Source organism: Bufo bufo, chromosome 4, assembly GCF_905171765.1.
Source record: "Bufo bufo chromosome 4, aBufBuf1.1, whole genome shotgun sequence".
Classification (NCBI taxonomy): domain Eukaryota; kingdom Metazoa; phylum Chordata; class Amphibia; order Anura; family Bufonidae; genus Bufo; species Bufo bufo.
The window spans coordinates 127,042,312-127,057,125 of NC_053392.1; the positions used below are offsets into that span (position 1 = coordinate 127,042,312).

Below are 14,814 nucleotides of genomic sequence, written 5' to 3' on the forward strand. Positions count from 1 at the left end.
ACATCCTTTAAGGAATCAGAGTCTTCAGATGCAGACTGACGTCCTGTAGCATGGGTGCTACTCACTACTCTCACCGTCACAGGCATGTGCTCTTCCTCTCTCTCCACAGCGACTAGGTAGATGCTGTAGAATGTCATGTTGGCCACCGTCCGGGTCATCTTTTGCAGCTTGTCCTGTAAGAACTTGTTGGAGAGCCCCACTATGAACTGATCTCTTAGTAGCCTGTCCACCTCCCGGAAAGCTCCCATGACCTCTGGGTCCCGCCGCTTTATTTCTTTGAGCGTCTCCAGTAGGGCATTGGAGTACTGCATCAGAGTCTCACCCTCTCACTGTGGTCGGTTGAAGAAGTGGCTCCGCAGCTGCACTAGTTTAGCACGCTCTTTAGGGTGTCCCTTTCATTCCAGTCCTGCAACGTCATGTTTAGTCTGTCATACTTTGGCAGATGATGCAGTAGCGCCCCTACGGTGATGTATCCTACTGGGGCGGGCTTTGCAATGGGGGCAAGCTGGCCTTGCGCTGGTGCACCCTCAGCTGGGTTCTGATCCGGCACGACTGCCGTCAAGGGAAAAGTCTCCCGCCGCGTTCCCGTCCATAATGGTTGCTGTATCCTGCCGACTACGCCAAGTTGTAAGGCCGTGAACATGGGAGGGACCCCCAGGATACAGCGAAGTCACAAATGAGGAAAGCGATAACACACAGGAACACTCCAGGACACTCTGACACCAGGAGGGAACCGGATTCTATCTCACACATCCAGTGCTTTCACCATCTCAGCTCTCACTTCCTGGTTCTCCTTTCAGCAACCAGCAGCATGAGTCATCCTCTACTTTGCATATTTAAATCCAGCAGTAACTTAGCTGTAACAGAGAACCAGCGGCCTCCTGTGGCTGAAATGCAAAATAACAATCCTAAAGTTTAATTATGCATAGCATTATACAGGAAGAGCTGTTCCACAATCTCACATATGTTTCACTGCATCAGAGCACGCATCCTCCACCATATGTTGAGGGTCGCTCTGGTAGACACTTGGTAGCTGTGCAGGAAGAAGTGACACAGACAGGATAAAGTCTGAATCAGGGGCGTAGCGTGGGGGGGCCGGGGGGGCCGTTGCCCCGGGCGCAAAATTGCAGGGGGCGCCAGGCGGCAAACACTTCAATGAGGGTCATGGGAGCCTATGGCTCCCGTCCCCTCCGTTCTTCCTCATAGGTTTCAGCCTGAAGCCTATGAGGCAGTAGAGAGCGCGTAGTGTAAGAGAATGTAGTTGATCCTGGGAGGTATGATGATGTCAAGGGAAGAGGCGGAGTCTCGTCATCCAGGGGGCGTGGCCTAACGATGTGCGGGAGATTCTACCGAGCAGGAGCAGAGTGTGAAGGTAAGTATGTGGAGGAGAATAGTGACTGTCTGTTATTTTTTACTTGGGGGGGCTTTTTGCAGGGGCTGAAGGGAGAAGGAATCGGGGGGGGGACGACATTATTTACATGGGACTGTATGCTGGAGAGGCTGAAGGCAGGGGGGGTGATATTTTACATGGGACTGTATGCTGGAGGGGCTAAGGCAGGGAAGTGATGTGTTTTACATAGGACTATATGCTGGAGGGGCTGAAGGCAGAGGGGGGGTTGTATCTTACATGGGACTATATGCTGGAGGGGCTGAAGGCAGGGGGAGTGATGCATTTTATTAGGCTACTTTCACACTTGCGTTCAGAGCGGGTCCGTCTGATGTCTGCCCAGACGGATCCGCTCCTATAATGCAGACGTTTGGATCCGTTTAGAACGGATCCGTCTGCATTATATTGTAGAAAAAATTCTAAGTGTGAAAGTAGCTTCAGACGGATCCGTCCAGACTTTACATTAAAAGTCAATGGGGGACGGATCCGTTTGAAAATTGAGCCATACTGTGTCAACTTCAAACGGATCCATCCCCATTGACTTACATTGTAAGTCTAGACGGATCCGTTTGCCTCCGCACGGCCAGGCGGACACCCGAACGCTGCAAGCAGCGTTCAGGTATTCGCTTGCTGAGCGGAGCGGAGGCTGAACGCTGCCAGACTGATGCATTCTGAGCGGATCCGCATCCACTGAGAATGCATTGGGGCAGTACGGATGCGTTCGGGGCCGCTTGTGAGCGCCTTCAAACGGAATTCACAAGCGGAACCCCAAACGCAAGTGTGAAAGTAGCTGGGACTGTGCAAGGAGGGCTGGAAGGCAGGGGTGTGATGTATCTTACATGGGACTGTATGCTGGAGGGGCTGAAGGCAGATGGCAAAGAGAAGGAGTGTGATATTGTTTACATAGGACTGTATGTTGGAGGGGCTGAAGGCAGGAGAGTGATGTGTCTTACATGGGACTGTATGCTGGAGGGGCTGAAGGCAGGGGGAAGGTTGTATCTTACATGGGACTGTATGCTGAAGGGGGGCATAATTATTACTATAATACTACAGAGGGGGGCCATTTTAATATTAATAATAATACAGAGGAGGAAATAATAATAATAATAATATAGAGGGGCCAGTATATATTATAATTATACAGAGGGCATTATAGTTATGGGAACTATGGGGGAGATCTGTTATCTGAGGATGATAGTAAAGTGAGAAATCCCAAACATTTTCTGTGAAACTCTACAGAGACGAGACGCGGCTGAAAGAAGGTGTCATGACGGTCCTATCTCCGAATGAAGATGCTGAGGAAAGTCTACATCACAGGAGAGGTCACTGGATGTAACAGGTATGGTGCGGTCTTCTCCTGTATTTTTCATAGCAATGTATGTTATGTCCATACAAATATCTGTTTGGGGGGGGGGGTGTGGATATAGAATTTGGGCCACACTGCCGACGCCTGGCCCCAGACTTCAGGTCACACTGTGCGTGTCCTGAATTCTGGGGCTCACACCCATCTACTACATTATCTGTACTCAGAGTTATCCCTGTGTTACCTGTGGTGTTACATAGGACTGCAGATGACATCTACTGCATTATTTGTAAAAAGGGGCGTGGTCACAGGTTGGGGGCGCAATACTTGGCTTGCCCCGGGTGCTGGCAACCTACGCTACGCCACTGGTCTGAATTAAGTGTTTTTATTTCACACATATATTTAAATATAAGCATAGCCTTAAAAAATAGGCTTAAACAAAAAAAAAACTGCTCGGCTGAGCCTGTACCTAACATAACAAGTCAGTCCCTGACTATTAGTGGGACCGGCTACCCGGCCCACAGGTACAAATGGTAAGTATTGAGTAGCACATGCAATACCTTCTGTAGTTCAGCAGTAAGCTTCTCCAGGTATGGCCACACTGCTCAGCTCTACACTGAGCTTTAAATTAGGGGGCTATGGAAGCCCAGGACTGAAGCCCAGGTGGAGTGAGCGTCCCACTGCCAACCTCACTCACTCCAGTACAAGCAGGTCCCAGTACGTATTTTACAATCTGTCTATGTTAGCCATGGCTAACATAGACAAAACAGGCTATCAACCCTGCCTGTGTCTGGGTTAACCTTCCGGTTCCCAGAGACGCACCGAAAGCTTACCACCAGTGGCGACTCTAGGAACAATATATAAGGGGGGGGGGGGGGGGGGGCACATAATATACCACCGTCAAAAATGGGGGTGCACTAATAATTTTCACCACTTAATCATACTACTGAAAAAAATGAAAGAAGTATATATAAATTAGATTACAAAATACGATAGTATTGCGGTATGCAGGGATACCTTTTTATTGTACTAACCTAATACTTAAAAGACAAGCTTTCAAGAGTTATCCTTTCTTCCTCGGTATTGCTTCAGACCTGAGAAAGAGAGAAACACTCTACAAAAAATTTTCTTTATAGTTTAAAGCAGATTCAGCAAACATCAGGGCTGTGAAAAATAATCCCATATGTTGAACATGTCACTAAAGAAGACCAATGAACAGATGCTCATAGACTTATTCACAAAAGGGTGAAGAGTTTGGAGAAGGGAACAATCTAGAACAACATAACTAAATAGGAAAGTGAGCTGAATTGGAGAATTTTTTTCAAATCAGCTATGTTGTCCTATATTGTTCACTTCTCCTGACTTCTCCAAACTCTTCACCCTTTTGTGAAAAAACCCTGTGGGTGTTGTTGGTGTGTGAAACTAATACTACTTATTCTGCTTGTAGAAGAATGCAGCAGTCAGGGGTGCGTGTAACGCAGAGTGCGACGGTCAGGGGTGCGTGTAACGCAGAGTGCGACGGTCAGGGGTGCGTGTAACGCAGAGTGCGACGGTCAGGAGTGCTTGTAACGCAAGGTGTGCTAGTCAGGGGTGCATGTAACGCAGGGGGCGCTGGTCAGGGGTGCATGTAACGCAAAGGGTGCTAGTCAGGGGTGCATGTAATGCAAAGGGTACTGGTCAGGGGTGCATCGCAGATATAAAAGGTACTTACAGTTCTAAAGTGCTCTGTCCTCGTGCCTTCTTTCTCTAGGCATGGTGGTAGGGGGAGGTGCGCGCAACGATGTTTCCTGATGTTAAATCCCCAAGCTGCATTTTTTTCTGAGTCTGCAGGCCCTGCTAGGCTGAAATACACAGGCAGCCAATGGCAGTAGTGCCCTCTCCCTCCCAGCCAATAGCAGCTGAGGTGGGCAGGGGAAGATTTACTTGTCTGCCAACTGCCGAGGAGCCCGTAGTGAAGCGGGTGGGCAGCATGGGCAGTACTTTCAGTTTGGCTGTACTAGCGGCGGCAGCCAGCGTTTTAAAGGGGAATCAGCAGGTGGGCAAGGAATAACCTGGGGGGGGGGGGCAATTGCCCCCATCTAGTGACGCCTATGCTTACCACACACAGTTTAACTGTTTCAATGGCAGATATCGGTTCTCCTAAACGATACCCTTCTCACAATACAGTTACATTGAACTCAATGCAAGCTGTAAAATCTATATTCACTGAGCTCTTCCTAGTGGCCGCTTCAAGAAAATGCCATTGTTTTATGGCAAGAAGCAGTAGAGGAACCTCCTTGTAGCATTAGCATGATCCGTCTCCACGGTATGTACGCCAATGGAATCTGACAATCGTTAGATAAATACACTACCAGGAAATGAATAAAAGGACACCTAGAAAACGTAATACTATACAGTTGAGACTGAGAAAATATAAAGTGTATTAATGTGATCCGGCCTCAACATATACCCTGCTGCTGCAGAACCCAAAGTGAAGGTTGCAGCACTTTGCTTATGTGATTTACCAGGCACTAGTGTTGATCGCAAATATTCTAATCGCAAATTTATATTGTGAATATTGGCACTTCGAGAATTCGCGAAGATCTAGATCATAGTGCTATATCTTCGTAATCGCGAATATTCTAGAATTTTTTTCATCAGTACCCCCTTGCTTCTTGCTTGTGGGCCAATGAGAAGGCTGCAATATCTTTGTCTGAGCTTAGCAACATCCCTAGCAACCAATAGGAAAGTTGCCTACCTCTTACTGTATAGGAAACTCCCCAGCATCAATTTTCTGCTGTTTTTTGCAGTTCTGAGAGAGAGAGAGAGAGAGAGAGAGAGCAGTATCATTGCTGTGCTCTGTGCTTTGCTGAGTCATCTGGATCCTTATTCAATTACATTAGATAGTTAGTTAGCTCATATATATAATACAGATAGTTAGTGGGAGATAGTCAGTCAGTGTAAGTTAGATAGTCATATAGTGTAGCCGATAGGTTCCAGTGCAGGGTGTTAGGTAGTGTGATAGGAATTATTGTACTGTGCATTTCCAGTCTCAAGAAACTTCTGGCAGCTTGAAAAATGTAGCAAAAGTGACCCACGTCTATATTGCACGCGTAATACGTGCATATTACATTGCCGATTTTCACAATCAAGAAAATAATGACTGGAGATCATGAATTCTAGAATTTGCTAATTTATGGCGAATATTAGTGGAAAAATTTGCAAAAATATCGTGAAAATGAATATTGCCTATGCTGCTCATCACTACCAGGCACTACTAGTGGTTTATACTTTGTCCATCTCACCTCAATCACATTAAGTCTCTCAGATGTTTTTTTTTTTTTCATTTTTCATTAGTGTAGACAGAGAGCTAGACAGACAGATTAGATAGACAGATAAATAGATACAAATAGATAGATAGATAGATAGATAGATAGATAGATAGATAGATAGAGAAAAGCAGCAATTCAACAACATCAGGCTAGGCAGGTTGCAAGCAACCGGAATTCAAGTGATCCAGGGTAGAAGCAAAACATCACAGCATTACACTGAAGTCCAAGCAAAAGTGGTTTACTCACCGACGTAGACAGTAACAGTTCAATCCTAACACAGGATACAAGTTATAGATAGATAGTTTTGTGGGTGGGTGGATGTATAGATAGATAGATAGGTAAAACTAGATAGATAGATAGATAGATAGATAGATAGATAGATAGATAAAACTAGATAGATAGATAGATAGATAGATAGATAGATAGATAGATAGATAGTTTTGTGGGTGGGTGGATGTATAGATAGATAGATAGATAAGATATAGATAGAGATTCATACAGATATAGACAAAGAGATCTAGAGATAGAGATTACAGAGTTATAGATAGATGTATTGAGTTATAGGTAGAAAATCAGCCAGCAGCACTCCAATTTTGCAAGGAAAATCGTGTAGTTTATTGACCCAAAGTCAAGCGACATTTCAACAGCTTGTTGCTGTCTTTATCAAGCCTAGTGCACATGTGTTACAAGCGTGCTTTATATAGGGACATTGATCAACTAGTAATTTAACACCAATTAATAAAACATAGTGAAAAGCAATAAACATAGTGATGCAAGCGGTTACATGAATATATAAAAATCACTGTCACAATCTGACAAGTATAGTGAGGATAAATGAAAATTCATTATTACAACATCCTTTACGTTGTGTACAAAAGGTCTTAATAAGTGAAGGTGAAAACAATAATTGCGTGAAATTAAAACACTCACTGTCAGCTGGGTGACTGTATGTAGTTCGAATCGTGTGCTCCGCGGCGTTCCCATTCACTAACGGCGCATGCGCGAGAAAAACAAATATCGCATTTTTTCTGACGTCTAAGAACTCACTGGCAACCACAATCAGGATGGCCGAGACAGCCTCACAAGTGGTATGCGCATGTCAAGACCGTAGTAGGAGCCGCCCATCAGTCTCTACGTAATCGTAGTCGCATATATGAATAATTAACTAGGTATAAGGAACGGGATTACGAAAATATGATTTAATGAAGGAACTTGTATAGGAGGTAAGGTCTAGGACACTGTCAACCCGTGACCTACATGGTATACATATAAAGTCGCTGGATTGAGCGTCTTATCAACCTATGGAACGGATATAAGGAGGCTGTGCAAATGGTGAAAAGAGAAAGATACCCAACACTGGCAGGTCACGTTAGTGATCCATCAGTGTTAGAATGGCAGAGAAGTAGGCGTCGCCAGGTTGATCCCACGAACCGCCACTAGTCATACCTAAGGGTGCATCACTCTACCACCAATGCATATCAGTCTCACAGCCATAGCTGTATATATAAAAAATTCAAGTACCTTAAAGAATATATATATATAGAAATATTTATTGAAGATATGAAGACTGTAAGGGCGGACAACTAGTACAGGAAAGACAGCATTTCGCATTGATATTGCAACAGCAGTCCAAGCATCATGATGTGGATCCAATGTGTACAAAGTGGGTAGCCAACTGGAGCCGCAATAGACTTTGTATCATACAGCACCACAGTTATGACCTTGAGAGTATTCTTTATCTAAAAACAAAAAGAGAGAGAAATTATATAGAGTTCTCATGAAAAAAAATTTTTTTGCTTGGTTAAACGCTTAAATGTATGTACATGTGCATTCACTATACAATTGGGAATATGGATCAAGGATTAACGGAATGAGGCAGTACTAATCAACCCTAAAGTCGACATTTAACCCATTGGGTTTTAGAGTCTTTAAAGTGTAAATCCAATATAATTCACGTTTTTTGAGGAGAGCTTGTCCATCTCCTCCCCGTCTCCCTAGTTCTATCTGTTCCAAAATGCGAAATTTCAGATCATTCTGCGTGTGTCCTGCATCTTTAAAATGTTTGGACACAGGCAAGTACCTGTGACTCATCCTACGTGGTCTACCAGCTAACCTGCCCCTGTGGAAAGTGGTACGTTGGAGAGACCACGTGGGATGTAAAGACACGGCTTAATCAGCATCGCTATTCCATTAGGAAGGAGAAAATGGACTTGCCTGTGTCCAAACATTTTAAAGATGCAGGACACACGCAGAATGATCTGAAATTTCGCATTTTGGAACAGATAGAACTAGGGAGACGGGGAGGAGATAGACGAGCTCTCCTCAAAAAACGTGAATTATATTGGATTTACACTTTAAAGACTCTAAAACCCAATGGGTTAAATGTCGACTTTAGGGTTGATTAGTACTGCCTCATTCCGTTAATCCTTGATCCATATTCTCAATTGTATAGTGAATGCACATGTATATACATTTAAGCGTTTAACCAAGCAAAAAAATTTTTTTTAATGAGAACTCTATATAATTTCTCTCTCTTTTGGTTTTTAGATAAAGAATACTCTCAAGGTCATAACTGTGGTGCTGTATGATACAAAGTCTATTGCGGCTCCAGTTGGCTACCCACTTTGTACACATTGGATCCACATCATGATGCTTGGACTGCTGTTGCAATATCAATGCGAAATGCTGTCTTTCCTGTACTAGTTGTCCGCCCTTACAGTCTTCATATCTTCAATAAATATTTCTATATATATATATTCTTTAAGGTACTTGAATTTTTTATATATACAGCTATGGCTGTGAGACTGATATGCATTGGTGGTAGAGTGATGTACCCTTAGGTATGACTAGTGGCAGTTCGTGGGATCAACCTGGCGACGCCTACTTCTCTGCTATTCTAACACTGATGGATCACTAACGTGACCTGCCAGTGTTGGGTATCTTTCTCTTTTCACCATTTGCACAGCCTCCTTATATCCGTTCCATAGGTTGATAAGACGCTCAATCCAGCGACTTTATATGTATACCATGTAGGTCACGGGTTGACAGTGTCCTAGACCAGGGATCAGCAACCTCCGGCACTCCAGGTGTTGTGAAACTACATCTCCCATCATGCACACTTGCTTGGCTGTTCTCTGAACTCCCACAGAAGTGAAAGGAGCATGCTGGGAGTTGTAGTTTCACAACAGCTGGAGTGCCGAAGGTTGCTGATCCCTGTCCTAGACCTTACCTCCTATACAAGTTCCTTCATTAAATCATATTTTCGTAATCCCGTTCCTTATACCTAGTTAATTATTCATATATGCGACTACGATTACGTAGAGACTGATGGGCGGCTCCTACTACGGTCTTGACATGCGCATACCACTTGTGAGGCTGTCTCGGCCATCCTGATTGTGGTTGCCAGTGAGTTCTTAGACGTCAGAAAAAATGCGATATTTGTTTTTCTCGCGCATGCGCCGTTAGTGAATGGGAACGCCGCGGAGCACACGATTCGAACTACATACAGTCACCCAGCTGACAGTGAGTGTTTTAATTTCACGCAATTATTGTTTTCACCTTCACTTATTAAGACCTTTTGTACACAACGTAAAGGATGTTGTAATAATGAATTTTCATTTATCCTCACTATACTTGTCAGATTGTGACAGTGATTTTTATATATTCATGTAACCGCTTGCATCACTATGTTTATTGCTTTTCACTATGTTTTATTAATTGGTGTTAAATTACTAGTTGATCAATGTCCCTATATAAAGCACGCTTGTAACACATGTGCACTAGGCTTGATAAAGACAGCAACAAGCTGTTGAAACGTCGCTTGACTTTGGGTCAATAAACTACACGATTTTCCTTGCAAAATTGGAGTGCTGCTGGCTGATTTTCTACCTCTAGTTCATTGGACCTAGGTGCTGGTCCTCACTGGCCTGACGTGCACCCCTCGCTTCTACAGTGTGCTGCTTCCTCGTTTTCCAAGTTGTATTGAGTTATAGATAGAGAAAGGGTAGATATAGAGATAAATAGAGCCATAGATATATAGATAGATAGATACTGTAGATAGATTGGGTTGTTGCGCGGGTGCATTACGTGATAAAAAACTGAATATGGTACCCAGACCCGAACCCGGACTTCTTCATTGAAGTTCGGGTTTGGGTTAGGTGTTCTGTAGATTTTATTTTCCCTTATAACATGGTTATAAGGAAAAATAATAGCATTCTTAATACAAAAATGCTTACTAAAATGTCAATTGAGGGGGTTAAAAAAATAAATAAATTAACTCACCTTATCCTTCTATCTTTATTAAGTGTCACGGATGGTGTTGCAGAAAGCTGGAACTTATAAATAAACATCCGACTGACTTGATCCCAAACTAAGGAGCATATGGGTGAGCCCTATAAAACCCCTAGAGCTCTCCCTGACTGCTATGCCCATGCAAAGATCTTTATGGTAGACGATTGCATGTCCACGTACCTTATACTATCTGACACCTGAAAACCCTATAATAGTGAGGGGACACGACCACCGGCTCCCTGCACTTAATACGGACGTAGTCAGGGTCACCTACAATCAAGCCAGCAAGTAAACACAAATAAAGGAAACAGACTTATCTGAGGAATCAGAAGAAGGAGCATCCAGCAGTGAACAACTCATCCAGGAAGAAGTATAAACCGCAAAGTGAGGCAGTATGGGAGGGAATATAAAGGGAGGCAATCAGTGCAAATAGATGACAGCTGGGAAAAGGAAAGGAGATGACAAAGTGAAACCAAAACAAAGAACTTCATGCAAGAGGTAGCGAAGAACGTCTAACAGACCTTCTCACAGAGCTGGCGGTGACATTCAGCAGGACCTGCGCTGACGTCACCACGTGGTGACCGTGATTAAGTCAAAGGTCCTTTTGCAGGTCCTGAAAGAAGAAGAAAGAAGACGATGCCGGCTGCGCTATCAAGTGGGTGAGGTGAGTTATTTTTTATTTTTTTTAACCCCTCAATCGACATTTTAGTAAGCATTCTGTATTAAGAATGCTATTATTTTCCCTTATAACCATGCTATAAGGGAAAATAATACAGTGAATTTACTTTAATGGTGTCCAGGGTCTCTCATCCCTATCATCTCCTAGCAACTATGCGTGAAAATCGCACCGCATCCGCACTTGCTTGTGGATGCTTGCGATTTTCACGCAGTCCGATTTATTTCTATGGGGCACGCGTTGCGTCAAAAACTATATAGAACATGCTGTGATTTTCACGCAATGCATAAGTGATGTGTGAAAATCACTGCTCATCTGCACAGCCCCATTCAAGTGAATGGGTCTGGATTCAGTGTGGGTGCAATGCGTTCACCTCACGAATTGCACCCGCGCGGAATTGTCGCCCGTGTGAAAGGGGCCTTAGGGCTCGTTCACACGACAGTATGGCTTTTTCAGTGTTTTGCGGGCGATTTTTAACGGATCAGTTTTTCCGTTTTTTTGTTTCAGTAGTGTTTCCGGTTATGTTTTTCCGTAAGGCATATACAGTATACAGTAATTACCTAGAAAAAATTGTACTGGGCATACAATTTTCAATAGATGGTTCCGCAAAAACGTAACGGATACGGAAGACATACGGAGTACAATCCGTATGTGTTCCGTTTTTTTTTTTTTGCGGACCCATTGACTTGAATGGAGCCACGGAACATGATTTGCGGGCAATAATAGGACATGTTCTATCTTTGAACGGAACGGAAAAACGGAAATACGGAAACAGAATGCATAGGGAATACACTTTACGGTTTGACCACTGAGGAAGGAGTCGTGTTAACTCCGAAACGCGTCTGGTGTACACAAGTCTCTACCAAAGGAAGAAAAACCGCAGCTTAATATCTGCGCATCTTTATTCAATATGCAACAACATCCGAATATATTTCGTAAAGAAACGAAAGTCCTACCTTGCCCTGGGAAAAAAGACATCAAGCTATTACAATTTCTCAAGCAGGTGTAACCACACACCTATCCCAGCACTTAAACGGACTGTTTCTTTGTCTGTAAGCTCACTGCTCATCTTCAAAAGTTAATCGGAGGTACGACCACCTGTGCTGCAAATACGTGGGACGCCACGCTAAGCGCAAAAATCCGAACACTTTATTGCTTCCAAACAGTGAGTAACCTACTATAACCATCATATTATCACAGTGTACTAGCTAAATTACTACTGAGCTATAACTGTGAAAGACTATATGCAATGAATCGCAAAGGATAATATCCCTATTTCAGCGAATTCTTATACTGAAAAAAAACGCTGACAAACTGCGGACCAACACAGAGACTGTATCTATTACTATCTTATAGACTGAGACTCAGTATTATTGAAATAGACACTATACCTACTACTGAAATCCCAGATTGAAGTACACATTAACCCTTGGCATGGCTATATTTTAAATATGTATTTTATGATTTTAGAGCAATAAGGTACCATATTTGAATACTATATTAAATTGTATTTAATACATTTTTAGAATTGAATATTGAGTAGAGTTTGGTGTGAATCAGATGAGGTGTGCCCCTCTTACATATTTGCATAGGGAATACATGCCGTTTTTTTTTTTTTGCGGAATCATTGAAATGAATTGTATAATTTAGTTTTCTATAAACTTAATCTGTACTACACAAAAATGGAGAATTGTAAATATCGCAACTTGTCTTAGTGTAATTCTTCTGTAAAGGATTTTCCACATTAAAATAATGTTTTGCATATGGGTCACCTACCTTCTGAGCTCAAAGGATCAATGAAACACCCTGTAAGAATATCTATATGCCTGTATATATAATCTGTAAATCAATGTTTTAGTGGTTTTGCACTGAGATAGATAGATAGATAGATAGATAGATAGATAGATAGATAGATAGATAGATAATGTTAAGCTGTATTACGTGTTGTAATGTAATTTGGACAAATAAATCACTTTAACAGAATGGTCAGTATATAACTGGGTTAAGTCTCTCCACTCTGGATAGCAAAACGATATAGTCCGGAAAGCATTTTCCAGCCTTCCTGCAGCTGATTCTCATCAATGCTGGTCTGAGCCCAGCCCCCACCACTGAGTGGCAGCCCCCCTGAGAGGTGTTTGCCGCACCCCCATGAAATCCAGCACACATAAAAAGGCAGAGCTGATCCAGTTGCCAAATGACCACATGGTGGAGCCTTGCAGGCACTGTGCACTCTCACACTCTCTCACACACACATGCCTTTAACCCCTGAGAGCCCAAAGCTCTTGAAAAATCCCACATAGAAAAAAAAAAAAAAGTGGAATATATAGGAGAGGCTGGTGTTTGCATTGCTCTGAATGCTGCTGTCACAGTAGAAATGGCTTTCGCTAGTTTCAGTCCCATCTGCAGTAACAGCAGCAGGGTGACCTGCAGAAGCAACCATCACTATGAAACAGATCAGGCAAACTTGTCCCCAACTGGCCACTTGGTGGTCGCTGCGGCCCTCGGAATCATTGGAAGTTTGGGCTTCTTCAATAATTTGCTGGTCCTTGTCCTCTTCTGCCAGTACAAGGTCCTGCGTTCACCCATTAATATGCTCTTGATGAACATCTCCCTGAGTGACTTGATGGTCTGCATCCTGGGCACTCCATTCAGCTTTGCAGCAAGTATACAAGGACGCTGGCTCATTGGTGAGGCTGGCTGCATTTGGTATGGATTTGTCAATACACTTTTTGGTGAGTCTCATTTTCTATTCATCTGTGTAGAATACTTATGTCGTGCATTGCTGAGCTGATGATTTTCCCATGTAGTTCAAGGTAAAAGCGAAATGCTGTCAGCAGTTTGAAAAAAATTAAAATAAAATCCAACGCTACACTGTCCCATGAAGTGGATGAGTTTATTAGGATTGAGATCCATTACCTTGTTTTATTTTACTTCTAGTTCCTCCTGAGTTTCTAGAAGTTTTCAGTTGTCACACTACTTTATATGGCCACTACATACTTACTGATGTTCATGATAAAGTAGAAACGTGCATAAACTTCAAAATGCTCAGAAATAAAAATGCACAATACAAACTAGTAAATAGATGATTGAGGGTAAAATTTGTGTACGCTTTTGTCAATTTTATGCACACACCAAATATATGCAGACCGAGCTGGTACGGTGTAGTGCAGTCCTAATGTGAGTCAATATTCTGCCATATGTTACGGGACAATACCTGTATAATACTGCATGCTATGACTTTTCTTTGGTGGACTAATATAGACATACAGTATGGGTCCCTAATAGTGTTGAGTGTTTTAAGTTCGGCGTCTAAAGTTCGGCTTATCGAGGAAGGTAGCGGAATCGATAACGGGATTCTTCGATAACCCGAACTTTAGACGCCGAACTTAAAACACAAGTTCGCTCAACACTAGTCCCTAACACAGGGGTGCAATATATAAGTCCATAACAGGCATTCAATGCCTTATATCATATACCGTACAACACAGATTCGTTATATAGCTACAGTCAGGAACCCTACTAAAAATGCAGCCACAAAAAATGTAAGCATGATTTTTCCTAAAAGTTAGGATTTTATAAGATTTTGAATGAAACAAAGAAACAGCACTAAGGAACACATACGTATATACCATCAGACTCTTCTGTTAAAAGTGTAAAAAGCCATCTGTAAAGGCAAGAACTGTAGATCACAAGGCGGTTTCATCAGCATTTATACTGTAGCTCTAAGTGGACATGTGCGTTTGTTAGTAGCACAGTAGGAGAACTCAGTAGAGAGTAGATGAGCAGGCAGAGGTAGAGGTGTGAGGTTCAATTAGCTGCTTTGAGACTGATAGTTAATGGCAGGAGA

At 42.9% G+C, this 14,814-nt stretch overlaps 1 protein-coding gene across 1 annotated transcript in view; it reads left to right on the forward strand.

The window, feature by feature from the left end:
* The first annotated feature begins 1,332 nt into the window (after positions 1 to 1,332).
* LOC120999050 (vertebrate ancient opsin-like) overlaps positions 1,333 to 14,814 on the forward strand; it is a 481,495-nt gene continuing 468,013 nt past the window's right edge. Inside the window, exons 1-2 of the mRNA XM_040429925.1 lie at positions 1,333 to 1,372; positions 13,238 to 13,699. Of these exons, the coding sequence (XP_040285859.1) occupies positions 1,333 to 1,372; positions 13,238 to 13,699 (502 nt within the window). The remainder of the gene's footprint in view (positions 1,373 to 13,237; positions 13,700 to 14,814) is intronic.